The sequence below is a fragment of the Nicotiana attenuata genome, unplaced genomic scaffold, assembly GCF_001879085.1.
Source record: "Nicotiana attenuata strain UT unplaced genomic scaffold, NIATTr2, whole genome shotgun sequence".
Taxonomy (NCBI): Eukaryota; Viridiplantae; Streptophyta; class Magnoliopsida; order Solanales; family Solanaceae; genus Nicotiana; species Nicotiana attenuata.
In genome coordinates, this window is record NW_017670467.1 from 635,870 (window position 1) to 655,470 (window position 19,601).

Below are 19,601 nucleotides of genomic sequence, written 5' to 3' on the forward strand. Positions count from 1 at the left end.
AAAAAAAAAAAAAAAAAGCCTAGCCTACCTCAGATTATCAGTTATGCCTGGTGTGATCATAGGAAATACTAAAATACATTACAGATTTGTTCCTACATTAATATATTGGACTCCACAAGAAAACAATATTTATGAAAATACTGTGTATAGAAGAAAGTAAACAGGAATAAATGGAATAAAAGAATTTGAACTTCGAGCTAGTTGCGCGAATATTTGTATAGTTTGCATGCAAGTACCTGACGTTAGGTGAGAAATAAGAAAATAATCTCGAACGCATGGTCTAATTTTAATTTTATTAGAAATCTGAATTTTAAAATTATAAATCACAATTCTTGAGCAGATTCACAAAACTTTATGAATAAAACATACGAACTCTCTTGGAAAGTAAATTAGGATATATACAGGGTTACCCATAAAGACCAAAATAATTATCCTGATTCTATTCATACAAAATAATTACGCGACCCTACCCATATAACGTTTCCGTATATATGTACAGTATACTCTATTATAATATACTATTACAGTATATTATGATACAATAGTGGTATATTGTTGGGCAACTGTGTTTTAATTTAAAGTTTTGCTGAAAAGTTGCATATTATTATAGTATATTGTTTCGATATATATGTATACTATTATAGTATACTGTTGTAGTATAACTGTATACTCTTCAGTATAATGTGATATCGTAGTGGTATACTGTTGGGTAAATATGTTTTTATTCAAGTTTCAGCTGAAATATTGCATATTATTACAATATATCATCTTGTTAGCTCTATTTTTTTTAAAAAAAAACTTTTATTTTATTTTTCTTTGTCATTAGATTGTGTATCATATAATTAAGAAGTCCTAGTAAAAATAATCCTCGGAGTTAGTTAATCGCAGTATGTTGGGTAGGAGCGGATGTAGCATTTCGGATACGAGTTCAACTGAACCCATAACGTCCGCTACAGAGTATAGATTTATATGTAAAACCTATTAAAATCTCAACAAGTATTAGATTTGAATTTCTTTTAACAGTATAATAAATTCAATGCTAAAACCTTAAAAGCTGAACCCATTAAATTTAAATCTTGGGACCACATCCGTATGTGATTGAAGAGTTAACTTATCCATGGAGTTCATTAATGAGACGTTTTGGATCGAGGTATCTTGATCTATGAATGCAGGAAAAAAGATATAAAAAAGGTCTAGATACCTTCAGACAAAAGCATATACGTTGAAGAGATGAATAACATGCAATGTATGAAAAATAGAAGAAAAAAACACAAAAAGACATAAAGTAATTAATGGGAGAAAGTATCAATGGGAGAAAGTGAATGGCAGGGAAAAGTTAGGATAAATAGGAAAAAAAACTGGAGAGAGAAAATACAAAGAGACAAAGAGTAATTAATGGGAAAAAGGGAATGTCAGTAGAAAGCCCGATAACTATTTTGAACGACATGAATGTATTATGTAAAAAGTTTTGAGTGGGTAATTAGTTTGGCCAAAATGGACATTTTGTGTAGATTTCCAAATTTTTAATGGGCAGGCATCTATTGCCCTTCACCTTTTGCCCCTTTATTAATTTCATCACTACATTTTCCGACTTTTATGACTGGGTAGGAGATTTCTTATAGACACATAATAAAAACCCCTAAACCACCTAAAATTTTGTGAAGAGCGGTAAAATAAAACAAAATATATTTATTCCAAATATACATGTGCGATAAATTGTCGTATATTAGAGAGTATTCCTATATAATGAAGTAACTAGTATACTTACCCGCGCGATGCGCGGATCATTTTAAAGGGAAAAAAGAGTAAAGCAGAGGGAGATATTGGAAACATATGTATATTGCTACAGAAGTACTTGGTTTTAAACGGATTAGTCCACCAGAAAATGTAGATATTTTTGTCTCAAGTTATGATCAGAAAATAAAGGACAGTTAAACATATGTATAATTCACAGATTAAGATATCACCTTCTGTCATGATGTACTTTGGATCAGAAGTGTATGAGAATATGGGCAAGTCAGTCATGTTGGTTGATGATATAAACGACGACTCACACGGATAACCAAGATCTCGGAAACATCCAATCCTTGTAAGTAGAATCTATAGAATAATTTTAAGTCTCAGATGAAATGCATACAATAAAAATATTAATTCTCATCAAGATTTTATGTCATTTACCGACATAGTTGTAATGTTGTTGTTCCAATCAAAAACATATTCATCATAAGCTACATGTTCCTTTACAACTGAGGCAAAGTTCTCTATTGCATGCTTAAGGTAAGTTTTCTTACCTGCAGAAAAATCTATATTGCAGACTATTAGATGAAATAATAGGCAGAACATTTTGTACTCTTAGTGAAACAAAACAATGTGACTACAACAAATGTAACACAATAATCTTAAAAATACAATTAAAAACTGGATTAAAATACTTTAATAGTGTTAAAATCTTTATACTATTAATATATACTAGTTTCTCGGCACGTGCATTGCACGTGTGTATCAAGCTATATAGTATATAGTTTTGTAAAATAACATCTACTTAAACAAAATTTTGAATAAATAATTATCATGAAATGATAAAGTATAAGTTTTTGTGAATGATCAATGGCGATCATATATAGGGCTACTTGGTAGAGGTCAAATTAATGATATCGTATGAACCTATAAAGATGAACAATTAAAGTTTAATTAGATACATATGTGATTTTTTCTTATTTTAATTTTATGAGGTACAAATATGTAATGAAACACATCTCACCTAATATTTCCTTATAAACAATATTCCTTGTGTATGTTCTTTGTTGTTTTGTCATGACCATGACTTTTATTGTTTATATTATTATCTCTCTTAAAAATACAACATAAAATTGGCCGTGTGAGCAAACATGCATGTTATGGCAGATACAATCTAACGTTAGGAATTCTCCCATTTGTTTGTCGTTGTTATAAAACAGAAGCATACAGAAAAAAAATTTCAAAGAAATTTGACAGGATATTCTTCATTATCAGGGGAGAAAGTTCAATCCTTGGAATAAACACATGTTTTTTAGCGGATTGACTTGTTGTAATTTTTATATGTATGACATTGTTGCCAAATCCTCTGCAGATTATCCTTGTATCGGTGAAACTCTCGAGAGGGAATCGATACTTTATACTTATCAAAGAAAAGGAGGAATACGTTGAAGTATATCCTAAAAGTTTTTCTCTAAGGATTTAACTACTGAATGTGTGCAAATATGAAAGGCAAAGATGTTAGTTGGCTTCGGCATGGGTAGTGTATTGTTTTGTTAATTAATGCATTTCTTCAAAGGAGTATATCAGGTTTGGTAGTTTGCTCTCCGTCGTAGCTATGTTTACCATGCAGCCGAAATTCTGAGGAGCCATGTACTATCAGTTATATTTTCTAGACTTTGAAGCTCTTCAAGAGAGCAAATTAAGTATTCTCTCCGTCCCATATTACTTATCCATTTTCGCTTTTACTCGCCCCGTAAGAAATTACAAATAAAAAGGGAATTTTTACAAATTTACCCTTTGAACTCTTTTTAATACACTCTATCTATGTAGCCTCAAACTAATCAACTCAAGTTAATAAAGTGTTCCCAAAACATTTATCCAAAAGTTCTCATTAATGTAGTAGCATAGAGCATATGAACAAACACACACAAAAAAAAAAAAAAAACTGAACTTTTCATTGCACTAATAATCCTTTCCTCCAAAATTTTCAAACTGACTTGAAAACATTATCAAATTTCGAATGATCAGTGTTAATTATTGCTCCATCTATTTCATAAATATATTCATGCATGTGTACTTCGCTTAAGAACTGTTCTTATAGGAGTATAAAGGACGCAAATGGGCGGGAGGAATCTTTTTTGGAACTTTACAATATTTCTTACTAATGCACTCTTTCGACTAAATGTGTACATGTCAAAGATTAACAATGGAGGAACTTTACAATATTTAGAGGTGGTCAATGTATTGTTTACACTTTCAAAAAGATTTAATTTTAAGGGTAAAATGGCAAAATTTAATTATTTCTATCTCGGTTTTGTAAATTGACAAGTAGTTTGGGACAAATTCTTTCAGTTATGTGGACAAGTAATATGGTACGGCGGGAATATAATGTATCTACTGATCAAAATACATTTAACTGTCGTACTTTTATTTATATCTGTCGAGAATCATATGAATAAAGTATGTGAATTCTTAAACATTAGAACGTGCCTCACAAATAGCATATAAGAATGAACGGGAAAGATATAATGAGATAAATGTGATCATACCTGTTTCTTTTTTTGTTTTTGAACACATTTTTCTTGCAGGGGATATGAAAAATATTGACTTGGTAGTATACCAAACGGTTAGCCGTTCCAAGAAATTCCCTTTTCTTTATCTCCTTCCAGTGATCACTCGTTAATAAAGGCCCTAATGGCTTCAAAAATCTCATTCAAAATGAAAACCAAAGTAAAAGGCAAGCAACAATTATTAAGGCTTGGTTCTCACTTCTCACTTTGAAATGCCGGAAAATAATTTTTCTATTCTTATAATTTGGCAAGGCAACAATAGTTGTTAGAATATTTTTAACATAGTAACTAATTAATTTGAAGGGTCACATCCCTTCAAATAAATTTGGTATTCTTTTTTAATATCTTTTTTATAATAAGGGTATTTAGGTAATTTAACTTTTAAGTTTAGGGCTTCCCACTTTTATAATAATATATAATATATATAAATTAAATTCTAGCAAAAGAATAATGCATGCCGATATCTAATTACTCCGCAAAGTAGTGTAATGGAGTAGTAATATTAAGCTAAAAGCGTTTCGTGATAGAAGTTCTTAATTGTAGTGCATAAGGGCATTAATGTCCAAATGAAATATAAAGGGCAAACAGTAGTGTGCGAACTCCCGGTTACGCCAAATTGGTCAAACAACTGAAACTGAAACTGAAACTGAAGTTAAACCAGCAAAACCGAAATTCTTATTTATTCACATCCCTTCTCTCTTATAACTTGTTCGTTTCTCTTCATTTGTGATTTCTTCTAAAGAAGAAATGGGCAGTCTCCTAATACCAGATGTTGTTCCCTCTCCAACTCAAGACGCTGAAACACTCAGGAAATCTTTCAAAGGATCTTTTTTCGGTATACCCCTTTCTTTCTTTCTTTCTTTCTTTCTTTTTCACTTGTGTGTTTTTTTCTTTTTGGTATTTTGTCAATACCTTTTTCGTTTCCTCCGTTTATTTTCTTCGATGGGAATGATGAGAAGTCATAGTGATGAATTTCATATCTTCTGTTGCTATACCTTCGCCAAAGTAGGGGTAAGACATTCATACGTACACATTACCCTACGTATTTGTTGTTGTTGTGTAAATTAATATGTCCATAAATTTGTTGTAACAGGTTGCATATTGCATTTACTTGAAATGATCTATTAGGTGACATGACGGTTTAAAAAAATGTTAGTAGTAGAAATTAAACTCGTTTTTTCTCCTTTTTAGGACTGGGAACTGATGAGAAGGCTATAATAAGTGTGTTGGGACATAGAAATGCAAGCCAGAGGAAGAAGATCAAAGAAGCATATCAGCAGCTTTATGACAAATCCCTCATTGATGATCTTCATTCTGAATTATCTGGTGATTTCGGGGTATTATAATTATTCTTTTTTCCTTCAACACATATGTTTACTTATAGTACTAAATAAAATCCCAATTTAAAGGGATCATCTTACGAGCCTAGTAATTCCTTAAGGTACATTTGAAGATTTTGGTCTCTTTACTTTTCAGGGATAATTAGAATCTGAAGGGAAGATTTGTCACTTGTACAGTTGAATTAGTTTTATCTCACATATAATTTCCTAGAAAGCTAAAATCACTTCTTAATTGAAGCATATGATTAACTTGCTACAACAAGTTTGCAGTTTTGAGTTTTGATTCTACAAATATTCAAAGAACTAAACTGCTATATGCATGGAAGAACCTTCAAAAACTATAGGTTCCAATTTTGGGATGTAAAAGTTCTTTAATTTTTCATCATAAACTTTAAAAATAAAAAACAGAAATAAAGAAAGACTTGTTAATAAGGATTACATATGGATAAGCTTGTTAACTGTTCTTTACTGCAGATGAGCAACTCTAGTGTCTGAATATGAATAGTATCAGTTATAGTTACTACTTAATCTCAAAGTTTTGACTTCTCTGGATTTCATGTTTGATGCATGACAGAAAGCTGTGATCCTCTGGGCATATGATCCTCCTGAAAGAGACGCGAGGCTAGCAAATGAGGTCTTAATAAATTCATGGATACGTGACGAAATAGCCCGTCTACAAATGATAGTAGAGATAGCCTGTGCATCAACTCCTGATCATCTAGTTGCTGTAAGACAAGTGTATTGTGCTCTCTTTGGCTGTTCACTTGAAGAGGATATCATAGCACATGTCTCTCTTCCTGTCCAAAAGGTTAATTCATCACATACTGTTAATTGAAGATGAATAATGTTCTAACACTATTGTTTAATCTCTGGAAAAGTCATTAGCATTGAAATTCCTACTATCCAAATTGCTACTATTATTATAAATCTTTAACCAAAAATTTTTTAAGAAAATATTTTCCATTCTCCAACCAAAGATCAAAAACATTATTTTGAAAAATGATTTTAAGATATTTTCCTCACCAAAGTACAGGCTCAATTACTTTGAGGTTATCTGGTTTAGTCCATCTCTTCATCATCAGCTTGTACTGTTAAAATATTCTTAAATGAAGTTTAACAAGCACCAGTATGAAGTGTTGCATTGCATCGATGTTGGGCAGGTTCTAGTCAGTCTGGTCAGTTCCTACAGATATGACAAAGAATTGGTCGACCATAGTACTGCTAATCTAGAGGCTTCTAAGCTTCGTGAAGCCACTAGAACAAAACAATTAGATAGTGATGAACTCATCCTGATACTCAGCACCAGGAACATTCATCAGCTTAAGGCAACTTTTCGGTGCTATGAGCAAAACTACGGATTCTCCATATATCAGGTCAGTCATCTTTAAGCCACCAGATTAACTTCGTTTCACTACTTCTTGCTCTTTAATTAATCCTATCTTCTTGGACCGACTTACCATCACAGGATATATCGAATTCTGGCGAAGGTCCTTTGGAGTCTATCTTGAAAGTGGTTATTTGGTGCATAGACTCCCCAGAGAAGCATTTCGCTGAGGTAACAAAAATAGTCATAAAAAGATGGCCTTGTTAGACTGCCTTTCTTTTTGTTAATCTTTATTACCCCTTTTTAGCAGAGCTGCTCCTCCCTCCTGACCCGAACAAATTTATCTTGATTTGACTGTTTCATAATAATTTTATGTCCACTGGGATATATCTGGTATTGTTCATCGCCTAATGACAGCGACTAAATAATCCTCTCTCATTTTCTCCTCCGTATCTGGGCATCTCAGGTCGTAAAAAAATCCACTGATGGGCTAGGAACTGATGAGGATTCTCTAACTAGAGCAATTATAACTAGAGCTGAAATTGATATGATCAAAGTTAAGGAAGAATATTTCAAAAAGAAGAATACTACTGTTGAATATGCAGTAGCTGATGACACATCAGGTTACTACAGGGAGTTCCTAATGACCCTGCTGGGGGCCAATGAGTAGGTACTTGCACAGCCAGACAGTGGTTTGTAGTGTTTGTATTCAACTTGGTTTGCTTTGAAATTGATGTATCAGTATTGGTGAGGGTGATTTTTGTTCTTTGTATTAGCAGTAGAAGAAGAATGATTGTGTACCTTAATTCTGGTTTGGCCCTTCGTTTCTGAATAAATGTTGGACTTTCGGTTCTACTGTAGAAACAAAACATTACTGCAGATTGTCTCAAAGTGTAATATTTTTACACTATTAGTGTTAATTAATATGTTGCAGCAGATTGGCTGTCTTATTTTTCAGGTCATTGAGTCAATGTATTTTGGACATTTACCTGTAATTATTTTTAAAGGTGATCTCATAATGTATAAAGCAATTGTTATAATCATGCAAGCATCCATACTGCCCAATTAACACTATTCCTACCACTTCAAACATGCATCGTTACCACCCAACAACTCACAATTAATTAAATTATGCCACAAGAACATTTCGAAAAAATTATGGAGCGCAACAATAATTATCATCATTATCACACGCACTTAAAGATTTTTTGTACTATTATCGCTACTCCATCTTTCAAATATTTTCGGTACTTTTGATATTTTCAATAAGATATTAACCACAAATACAAATTTTATTCCGAACTTAACAAACTTAATTTTTATTTACGATAATCAAGATGATTTTAATATTCTAAATTGGTGGATAGAAAATTGCAAGTGAAATACCAACTATTAGCATTAGAAAGTGCATTTAGTTAAAGGAAGAATGGAACTTGGAGAGAAGGAAGTTGACTACCTCGACGAACTTTGCATGTACTTGTTTACTTCATAAATTGGGTCAATGCAGATTGAGGGAACAAAAGAATAATTTCAAATGGCTCAATTCGTGAGATGAAAAGTACCATATTTGAAGTTGAAGACTTAAACTAGGTTTAAATGATCAGTAAAATAATTGGAGTTTGAATTTGCACTATTTTTTTGGAGTATTGTCAAATTATATTTTTTTAAAATTGATATGTAATATTTTAACTTTTAATCTGACAATATACCTAAATTAAATTTATTTAAAAAATTTCATGTAAAAAGAATTACGAAAAAAAAAAAAAATCCTCAGCCCAAAACCGGTCCCCTTAACAAAAGGACCGAATCGAGCCGGTTTATTGGACACCCTTGTCAAATACAATTGGACGACTTTAGCGGCCGGAGGCGCTAGTTGCTGCACTCTGGCCTCAGCTAGTGTTGTGCTCAAACCCTTAAACCCTGAATCTCCCCCAACCTGCAATTTGCCATTGGAAAACAGAAACTCATAGATCTAAAGTCTTGTTGCTCAACTTAATGCATCTACAAGAAAGAAGAACAATTTTTCTTTACTAATTTACAACCCTTTTCATCAACCATTTCCAAATATTTCCCCAAAATGACAATCCATTCAGTAGTAATCCAAAAGCTTCTCAGCACTAACGCCCATTTGGGTCGTCGCGTTGCAGCACACCACTTTAAAATCTACTCATGCGGCAGCCGAAACGCAATGACAATCATAGACTCCGACAAGACACTCATCTGCCTCCGCAACGCCTGTTCCTTCATTGGCGAGCTCGTTCGCAACAGAGCCCGCTTCATTTTCGTCAACACCAATACCCTTTTCGACGAAATAATCGATCAGATGACCAAAACCATTGGATGCAGGAATGATACCTCCTGGCGTCTTGGAGGCTTTTTAACAAACAGTTCGAGTCCGAGAAAGTTTCGAGGTCGGAATAAGAAGTTGAACCTTGCGGCTGTGCAGCCCCCTGATTGCGTGGTGATTTTCGATACGGAGAGGAAGTCTTCTGTGATTCAGGAAGCTTCTAAGTTGCAAATTCCGATTGTGGGTCTTGTTGATTCGAGTATGCCTTGGGATATTTACAAGAAAATTACCTATCCTGTGCCCGCAAATGATTCGGTGCAATTTGTGTACTTGTTTTGTAATTTGATTACAAAGACTTTCCTCTATGAGCAGAGAAGGTTGAATGCTGCTTTGGGAGCTTCTGCGATTGCGAAGCCTGATATTAGGTACTATCGCTTCTTAGTAGTATTTGAAATTCTCCTTAAAAGTCTAAGCTATGTGTTATTGTGCTTGTTTTGGGTGTCAATGAATTGGAACTCATACATGTGTGTCTATTAGTGCCTATCTCATTGACTTAACTGGGATATCGTGTTCACTCTACCTAGTTATCATGGCACTATAACGGTTAATGTATCTAGGGGACTAGCTGTTCTGCAGGAAATGAGAGGTTAACTCTACCTATTTGATCACCTTATTATGATGGTTGGATATTGAATAATACATTGTGGTATTAAAAACTAGGAGAAAAGGAAATGCTAGACTTATAGTGAGACTAGAAGAAAAGAAGAAATTGGTCCAGAATTTCTAGGAATAACACCCGAAGGTATAACTGTCTAAAGTACCTTCTCAGAAAAAATGTAGGACCGTCTAAAGTAGCAGCATAAGCTTCAGTTAAAATGATTATAACTAACTAAGAACCACATAAAGTAGCATAAAAAGCCATGGTAGGGAAATTTACATTACATTCCAAAATTGACTGAAACATCTTCTGTGATTTATTCCAACTGCTCATAAAATTTAGATAGGCTGAAATTTTGGCCTAAGAGAGAATGACTGTGTGATCTGATTCTTTGCACATATGATATTAGACCTCTTATGTTTTCTCCTCATGTATCTTATTTGAAACATTTTCTTGCTTTTGCTGGGGTTGAGAGGTTACATTTTTGATAAGCAGGCTTAAGAGTTTAACATGTGTGGATGTCTCATGCTGTCATGCATGATTAAATAAACTTAGCGAACCTTAGGTTCGAACTATGTTTGCTATTGCATGTGGATTTCCAGAATAGGCATGCTTTAGGAGTATTTTTGGTTTGATAAGTCATAAAGTTTCAGTAATAAGCACCAAGTCAGCGTCAAGATATATGTACAAGTGTGCGCGTGACTCTGGTCGAGTCATACATTGTATTCAACCAAGTTTGACCAGCTATCCAAAAAAGAAAAACATAGTTTTTCTCTTTGTACAAATAATAAGTGAAATAAAAAGATATTTTGATGCTTTCTACATCGTTCTCACTATTATGGAACAATCCCCTTATTCATTCATTCTATTCTCTAAAAGAGAAGATCCTCTCCTATCTCCAACTCGTTTTGCTACCTCCACTGTCATTGCTAATTTTAAACAATGAGAATGCAATGGACCCCTGGTGATGGACGCACTGACATGACATATCCAAGGGGAGGTACCGTGGTGTATGTTATTCGCTGATGACATAGTTCTGATTGATGAGACGCGAGGCGGTGTTAATGAGAGGTTGGGAGTTTGGAGACAGGCCCTTGAGTCTAAGGGTTTCAAGTTGAGCAGGACAAAGACAAAATACCCGGAGTGCAAGTTCAGCGCCGAGTCGAGGGAAGCGAGCATGGACGTGAGGCTTGGATCACAGGTCATCCCCAAGAGAGGCAGTTTCAAGTACCTTGGGTCGGTTATCCAGGAGGACGGGGAGATCGACGAGGACGTCACACATCGTATTGGGGTGGGATGGATGAAATTGAGGTTAGCAAAGGTAAGTTTTATAGAGTGGTGGTTAGACCGGCCATGTTGTATGGGGTAGAGTGTTGGCCGGTTAAGAACTCACATATACAAAAGATAAAAGTAGCAAAAATGAGGATGTTGAGGTGGATATGCGGGCACACTAGGATGGATAAGATTTGGAATGAAGATATTCGGGATAAGGTGGGCGTGACTCCTATAGAAGACAAGATGCGGGAAGCGAGGCTTATATGGTTCGGACATGTGTGGAGGAGAAGCCCTGATGCCCCAGTAAGAAGCTGTGAGCGGTTGGCTTTGGCGGGTACGAGAAAAGATAGAGGGCTCCCTAAGAAGTATTGAGGAGAAGTGATTAGGCAGGACATGGCGTGACTTCAGATTTCCGAGGACATGGCCCTTGATAGGAAGATGTGGAAGTCGAGCATTAGGGTTGTAGGTTAGGAGGTAGCTGAGCATTTTTCTACTTCGTACCGGGTGTGAGGCTAGTTTGATAGGGTTTGTCTTAGACTGCCAGCGGTTAATGTTGTGTTCACACTATTCTTCCATTTTTCATAGCATCGGGCCTTCTTTACTGGTTATTGTTATTGCGTTTCATCCATTTTCTGGTTCTTGTGATGTTGTTATTATTATCTATGGTTTCTGTTGATGGTACTGATATTTTATCTCTTTTCCTCTTTTTCGTTATCTTGAGCCGATGGTCTATCTGAAACAACCTCTTTACTCCATCAAGGTAGGGGTAAGGTCTGCGTACACACTACCCTCCCCAGGCCCCGCATCCGTGGGATTTTACTGGGTTGTTGTTGTTGTTGTTGTTGAGAATGCAACGGACCCGTCCATAGTTATCCAGCCAACCTGCAATGCAACAAGAGATGATTAGTTTGTTATCAGCTTACTTAATTTGAAAACCACTTATGTATCTTAAAGTTACTGTTTTGATGATTCAATTTCGTCTAACGATGATATCTTCCTGTTCACTAGCTAAAGGAACTGCTACACGTGTACAGTTGAAGTATTTGAAACAGTTTTGGTATTTAGATATAGGTAGAGAGTTGTAATTTTGTATGTTTGAGTGCTTCTAACTTTATTAGTTTCTGGCAGTGTTCAAGTTTTAATTCGCTGTTTTATTGAATTTTTTATCCCTGAATGCAATATGGATTCAGAGAGGAAGCTGAACAACTTGACAAGATCAAGATGGCTAGCAAGGATAAAATTTACGTTCTGCCTTATGAAAGATTAGAACCTGCTTCTGAGGGTAAATATGTGATCTTATAATCTTGTTGATTCTTATCAAAAAAAAAAAATATCATTGATTATTTTTTCTTCTTACAAATACTTATGGTTTTAAGGGATGTAGGCATTAAGTCAACTCAATCATGCTTTATTTATGTATCTGAATGATATATCAGTCACTTGGTCTCCTATTTCTGCAGATCTTACAGAGATTAAGCAGCTACTGGACAAACTTGTTGTGTTAAAGTTCAATAGTAATTTGGGATCAGATATGGGTTTCAGTGGACCAAAGTAAGCAATCAGTTGAGAGTTGAGATATACTGATTGATTAGTACATTCCAAAAGATTAGTGGCTCTAACATTATTTTTATTTACTTAAAGCTGAAACTTCGTAATATACATTTTTTTTTTTATTTGCACCGGGTGTCCGAGTCTCTAAGAGCCCCGGCTAATCCCGGGGGTGCACAGGCCCTCGGCAAGGAGTTTCCCGCAAGTGCACCACGGTTAATTCAGGTTTTACCCAGTCCGATGGCCCTCAGAAATTGTTTGCACCCAGTGGGTTTCGAACTTGAGACCTTGAAAGGGAGCAAACCCCAAGGCTCAAGTCTATTGCCACCAGGCCAACCCCTGAGAGTTGAAACTTTGTAATATACATGTTCTGTCCAAATAGAAAGTCTTCTATTTCTCTTCTTTGATTTAAGTGCCTTCTTTAATTCTATGGTATGAGGGCTTTAGGCACACTTGCACCACCTAGAGCTTCTGTTTTATTATGTTTACAGATACTAACTTCCTTTCCACTCTGGAGGTGCTTCATGCCCGTTAAACTTTCATAAATTCTGCAATTTATATTTTCCTGGTGAGAAAAGGAAGTAAGAACTTAGCCTGTTTATTTTACATCTCCTCCAGAGTTATTTCTACAGGAGAAAGTGAAAATGTTGTACCACGTAGATAGCAAAAACTTCCTTTCCATTTGGATGTGACTACTTTTGTGCATATAAAATGTTCCACTTGTGTAAAAATGACAGTTAACTTTAATTTTGATCTCATTTCCCAATAAACGCCTGGGGGATTTCCCTCTCTTACTGTGTTTGATGTTCAGAAGTTCTCTTTTCCTCCTTTTATTATTCCTAAGTGATTACAATCTATAGGAAAGTGCAGTCATTGTACTAGTAATTAGAGTGAAGAATCCCTTCTACAGCTTTAAGATTTTTATCTGCAATTAACTCCTGGTAAAAACATTTAAGGCTTTCTTTTTTGATTCTCAATCTTGTTCTATAGAGTAGTCTAATGTTCCAGTTCTAGAAATTTTATATGCTAATGCCATAGCACTCTGTCTAAGGATATGAATTATGGACTGCGGATTATCTGAAAATTTTGTTATATCTTTACATATATTGTTCGCCATATACACCTTGTTATTCTAATCTTCATTTTATAATATCTCCATAAGTCATGCATTCCTTGTTGACTTTTGGAGTCATTGTATTTGACTTTTTGCCTTTTAAGTTAGAAGAAAAGAAGAAAATACAAGTTAAGGTGGGTGGAAGACCTTCACCTGTTTATCTTCATCCACGGAAAGTTTTTTTTACTATTAAGAGAGCTCTCACTCATGACCTGTACTGATTTGAAGATTTTACTGTATTAGAAAAAACGTACCTTTTTTATCTAGTGAATTCAATGTTCAATCACAAAAATGGTTGTGTTCTGGAAGAATAAATAAAGGACCCATGTAAATGCAGTGAAATTACAAATTAAATTTGTTTGCTTTTGATAAATTATCCTAGTCTTGATTTTATCTTTATTTATTTACTGTTGCTTTGATATGCAGATCTGCACTTGAAGTATGCCATGGATTTACTTGTCTGGATTTGGTCGTCAATCATATTGAGGTAGGTCATTTACTGGCCCTTCTGGAGTGTATTTCCCATTTTTTTATGCAAATCATTGTTATAGGTTATCACCAATTTGAAATGAATAATTTTTGGATAACTGGCTCTATATATGTTTTCAGTCCATCAACTCGAAATATGGTTGCAATATTCCATTGCTTATGATGAATACTCCTAGTACACACGATGGCATCCTGAAGGTGACTGATCTTATATCACCTGTACTCTGAGTTCTTTAATGAGATTTTTCTGGAAACTAATCAGCCGATTGGTTAAATTAGGTGTTGGAGAAGCACCCGAATAAAAATATCCACACTTTCATTCAGGTTTGTTGTTTAAAATATTCTGACATGTGATGTGTTTTCTGTCTTTTCTTTTTTCCATTCTTTTGTTTTTTGTGAAGTAAAAAGCTCTTATCATGGATTTGTAGAGCCAACATCAACAAGAAAATATTGAAGATATGCCAGGGTCACGGACCCTTGATAAATCAAGAACTCATGACGAACTGTATGTTTCCCCCCGTCTCTTTTTCTCCCCCTTGGTATCTCTATCTGCTTGTACATATTAGCATTCCAAATTATGATTCAAATGTGTCATTCTTACACTAGGAATTCTGTGGTGTAATTCAAGGGTAGAAGAAGTTGGAAAAAAAAAAGAAGGGAAATTGAACCTTTCTCTGATAGAAAAGAAGTTGAGAAAAAGGAAAAAGAAAAAAAGACTATTATGATGTCCTCAGTTTCTTAAGGCATTTCAAGAGTATTTCATATAAACGTTACGGTGCACTGGTTTTGCACTACTTGTATGTAATTGGCACTTTTTTTCCTTTTCACTGAAGCAATTAATTTCCTTTTCTGATGACCATTAAACCTTTTAATGATTGCCATGAAGCTCATTGCTTGTTTAGATCTTGAACTATATTGGTTTCAGCTAATTTCTTTTTCTCACCTAATGCCTTTTTGACATGGTAGATATCCTTCCAACCTGCTGGAGGTTTTCCTTTCTTTGAACAGCAGTGGAAAACTTGAACCACTAATTTCTCAGGTAGAGATGTGTATGGTGTTCAGTTTTATTGTTATCAAAACTAAGACTTTAGCAGGTCCATTAGAAAGTACTATTTTATGTGCTTTTCCTATACACACGCACACAGATAACGTGCATACTGTGAGAAGAGAAAATTTCTGATTGAATTGAGATGTTATCAACATAAAAGAGCACCCTTATATAGGATATTATGGTACACGGAAATAAGGAAAATTCATACTATATGAAATAAAGAGGGTTAGTAGAAAAGGAAATTTCCCTCCCCAAACCCCACTTGTGGGAACACATTGGGTATGTTGTTGTTGTTAGTAAAAAAAAAAAAAAAAGAAAATTACCTACACAGTGAGATACCTAAATACATAGAATAAATCTTGATAGTTTAAACATTTAATTGCATTTATTCTCTTATAATATGCCCTATCATACTCAAGGTGGTGAATCAACTTGAGTTTGCCAATTTTGAAAACAAGAAATACTGTAAGTCAAGCTATAGTAAACTAGTCACGTGAATAGTGTCTCTGAAATAATGAATAATCCGCGTAAAGGAAAATGGTGCTGGAATTATTTCCTGGAAAAATCACTGGATATTGTATAGTGGGAGAAAGTGCTCTCTATAGCAGACAGGAAGAGGAATTTTTTTCTGCGATTAAGGAGAAGCAGAGAGATGCTAATATGTACCACACCATCGGCATAGCTTGAACTGAACAGCTAAAAGGTAACCAAAAAAGTTGTCGGAACCACAACTAAAATTCAATGTTCAGCTGAAGGACTTAATACCTCTAATTCTGATACCAAGAAGAAAACAAGAGAAGAAAAAGTTTCAAGGAATGTTTGCTTGAAAATTTGCCCTGAAAAAAGGTTGGAATAGTGGTCGACAGCGATGATGTCGCCACAATAATCACCGAAAAGTAGCGTGTTACAACCAGACTTCAGTGGAAAGATGCAATAAAAATAAACTTATGAAAGAAGGAATTTTTTTGTTTAAGCCGGCGGCTTAAGCTACTTTAGTCTTCAGAAGGTTGTAGAAGCACTGATACCAGACGAGGCTTCTTATTGAATTGGGTAACAAACCTAAAAGAGGACTCCTTTATATAGTAGTTTAGCCTACATTAAACTAGGAAAATTCCTATTACATGAAAAATGAGTTATATTAAATGAGGATTATCACCTAAAATTGAGATTCATAGCTATGATAGAGTTAGGAAGAGTATTCAATGCTATTGATCTAAACACATAGAACGAATCTAGAACATCCTTTATATAGTAGTTTAGCCTACATTAAACTAGGAAAATTCCTATTACATGAGAAATGAGTTATATTTAATGAGGATTATCACCTAAAAATGAGATTCATAACTATGATAGAATTAGGAAGAGTATTCAATGCTATTGATCTAAACACATAGAACGCATCTAGAACATTCTTTCATGTAATTGCATGGATTCTCTTGACTTTTGATGGGCATGTATGCGCAGCAGATATACATATAAATATATTTCTCAATTATGTGAAGCTATTTGACTGGGACGTGAATAAGGAAAACATACTTCAATGTGTTTTACAGGGTAAGGAGTATTTCCTTCTGCTGCAGTCAGATAACCTTGCTGAAGTTGTTGACCCAAGTATCCTTGTGCTGGTTTTATAATTTGTTTATTATTTTTCTTCATGAGGTGATTGGAATCTTTTATCTTCTGAGTGATATTGTTTCGGGCAGCTCCTTGATTTGTTTATTCAGAAATCCTGAGTCATTTGATTAAGAACAGCGTAGAACATTGCGTCGAGGTATCACCAAACAGCTGCTAATTTCAGCTCTTTTTCGTACCTGCTTGCTGCTGCATATAATTTTCAATATTTCAGGTGATGCCTACCACCTCAGGAACGGAAGAGAGGGGTCTTCCGCCTCAGGAAGCGAGGATTCAGGTTGGTCATGGTCTGAATTTTCAGTGTGTTGTTTGATAGTTTCCCTGTTCGGACAAAGTTTAATTTCACAAGAGGTCCGAGTTTTATACTTGACCTGAACCAAGTCACCAAGTTAGCTGTTATAAATAACCCCACCACGGTTTCTAAAGCTTTGAGAAAACGCAAGAAAGCAGTATGTGGGGCTCAGCAGTTGCCTCCATCCCTGCGCCCAACTGACCCTGTAAATTTATTTATGTGAACTGTTACTGCAGTGTAGTAGAGTTGCAATGATTCGCGTTGTATGACAAATCTTATTTTTGGTTTTTTGTTTTTCATTGTTGGTGGCTCAAAGTCAAAGGAGAGTGTCAAATCAATCAATACAATGTAAGTGGTTTATTTTTTTTTCCTTTCATTGTGGAAAAGATAAAGGAACCAAAAGTTTTTGACTCAGTTTTTCTTTTCAGGTGGATGAGTATGAGCTGCGTTGAGAGGTTACTACAGAGAAGTGATCTGGGTTTTACCAGTTCAAAGGTATTACTATCCAAAAGTCAAAAGGATATGTTCCTGAAGCAATAACACCTTCAAGTAGAAATACATTGTTACACATATACATCAAAGCTTGTCCAATCTTTGTTTTTGTGTTGCTCTTTCTAATGTTCTATGCCACCTTACCTTCTCATGTGTTCCAGTTTTTCGATCGAGCATTTGCTATTGACAGTCCATCGTCAAGATATCTTCCAGTTGAAAGAACATCAGATTTGCTCATTTTGCAGGTTGAAGGGATGATTTTGTTAACTGGACTTTCTACCCACGATATTAGACTCTAGATCTACTAACTTTCGCTTCATAATTATATTCTGCAGTCAGATCTTTACACGTCAGCTGAAGGCACGTTGGTGAGAAATGCAGCAAGAGCAAATCCCAAGGATCCTTCTATTGAATTAGGACCCGAGTTTGGAAATGTAAATATGTTCCTCTTATCTTTACAACATTCTTTTATCAATTTATTTCATATATTTAACATAAATAAATTGTTGATCAGGTTAATGATTTTCATAGTCGTTTCAAGTCAATTCCAAGCATTATAGAACTTGATAGCTTGAAGGTGACTGGGGATGTTTGGTTCGGAACTGGCATAACTCTCAAGGTAAGAAATGTACAAGCATTAATCTCATCAGGATTGTACTCCCTATCTTACTTTTTGTTATTTTTTGTATTGTTCTTACTTTTCTTTTTTCTTTTTCTTTTGGTCTTTCCTTGAGCCGAGGGTCTATCGGAAATAGCCTCTCTACCTTCTCAAGGTAGGGGTAAGGTCTGCGTACACACTACCCTCCCCATACCTCACATGTGGGATTACACTGAGTTTATTGTTGTTATTTTTGAATAGATACCTTTCTCTTATTTTTTTTTGCTTTGCTTTATTTCTTCCTTTTTTTGAATAAAGACCTTTGTCGTGTTGACATGCTCTACTTTGATTCAGCTTCTGTTTGTAAGCAATCTATTCAGGAATCATTTATTTTAATATATCTCAACAACTATCAGGCGTCTGTTTTCTTTTAAATGCTTTCTGATAATTCTTCCTGATCCTTTTTATTTTTGAATTTAGGGGAAAGTCAGTATTGCTGCAAGACCAGGCATGAAAATAGTTATTCCTGATGGAATGGAGCTCAGAAATAGGGTAAGTGACTATTAAGCTTACATTCAATCGCTTGTCACTACCATCTTAAATTTTATTTTGAATGAGCCTTTTTTTGTTTTACCAGCTTATTACCAGCCAGGCAGATATCGGAACGAGTTCCTTGTAGATGGGATGCAAGATGATGTATACCCTAATAAGGTTGTTTTTCTAGTTTTCCTTGATTCAAAAGTAGAGATATTGAAGAGCAGAAGAAAGCATCATATAATTTTACATCGATTATTAACGGCAACTGATCGAGCATTTTCCAAGTTCGAAAAACTAAATTATGAAAAGCTCACGGAAGGGTGAGAATTGTTTCTTCATTCTGATTTGTCTTACTATGAAATAGCAAATCTCCCTTTATTTTTGCTGATTCAACCCTCTAAGTTTACTAAAGGACATGTAAGCCCTCAAGCTTAACGTCTTGCATCTCTTTTTTGTCCTTTTTATTTAATTTAATTGTGCTCAATCTTTTGTAATTGGTTAAGAGGAAGACGTCTCCCCTTGGACATATTTGTCACTTTTGGCAAGGAGCAAGAGACTTGACCATTGCTTGCATTGAACATGAGATCAAGCACATCCTATGTTTAATATGATGAAAAATATTTTGTTGAAGCAGATTATGTGGAGTTGAAGTTTATA

At 34.8% G+C, this 19,601-nt stretch overlaps 2 protein-coding genes across 2 annotated transcripts; both read left to right on the forward strand.

The window, feature by feature from the left end:
• The first annotated feature begins 4,884 nt into the window (after positions 1 to 4,884).
• Positions 4,885 to 7,928, forward strand: LOC109239837 (annexin D3-like). Its single transcript, XM_019406429.1, has 6 exons — positions 4,885 to 5,142; positions 5,499 to 5,644; positions 6,222 to 6,455; positions 6,808 to 7,020; positions 7,113 to 7,202; positions 7,438 to 7,928. Exons 1-6 carry the CDS (start codon positions 5,055 to 5,057, stop codon positions 7,639 to 7,641), a joined length of 975 nt encoding a protein of 324 aa, XP_019261974.1. The 5' UTR covers positions 4,885 to 5,054; the 3' UTR covers positions 7,642 to 7,928.
• An 871-nt stretch (positions 7,929 to 8,799) lies between these two features.
• LOC109239843 (UTP--glucose-1-phosphate uridylyltransferase-like) lies at positions 8,800 to 19,601 on the forward strand. The gene is made up of 18 exons (XM_019406436.1): positions 8,800 to 9,683; positions 12,382 to 12,473; positions 12,652 to 12,742; positions 14,280 to 14,340; positions 14,463 to 14,540; positions 14,622 to 14,666; positions 14,771 to 14,847; positions 15,309 to 15,381; positions 16,947 to 17,004; positions 17,118 to 17,164; positions 17,240 to 17,302; positions 17,634 to 17,665; positions 17,746 to 17,812; positions 17,971 to 18,054; positions 18,145 to 18,243; positions 18,324 to 18,428; positions 18,888 to 18,959; positions 19,045 to 19,601. The coding sequence occupies exons 1-18, from the start codon at positions 9,049 to 9,051 to the stop codon at positions 19,084 to 19,086; spliced, it is 1,821 nt and encodes a 606-aa protein (XP_019261981.1). The 5' UTR covers positions 8,800 to 9,048; the 3' UTR covers positions 19,087 to 19,601.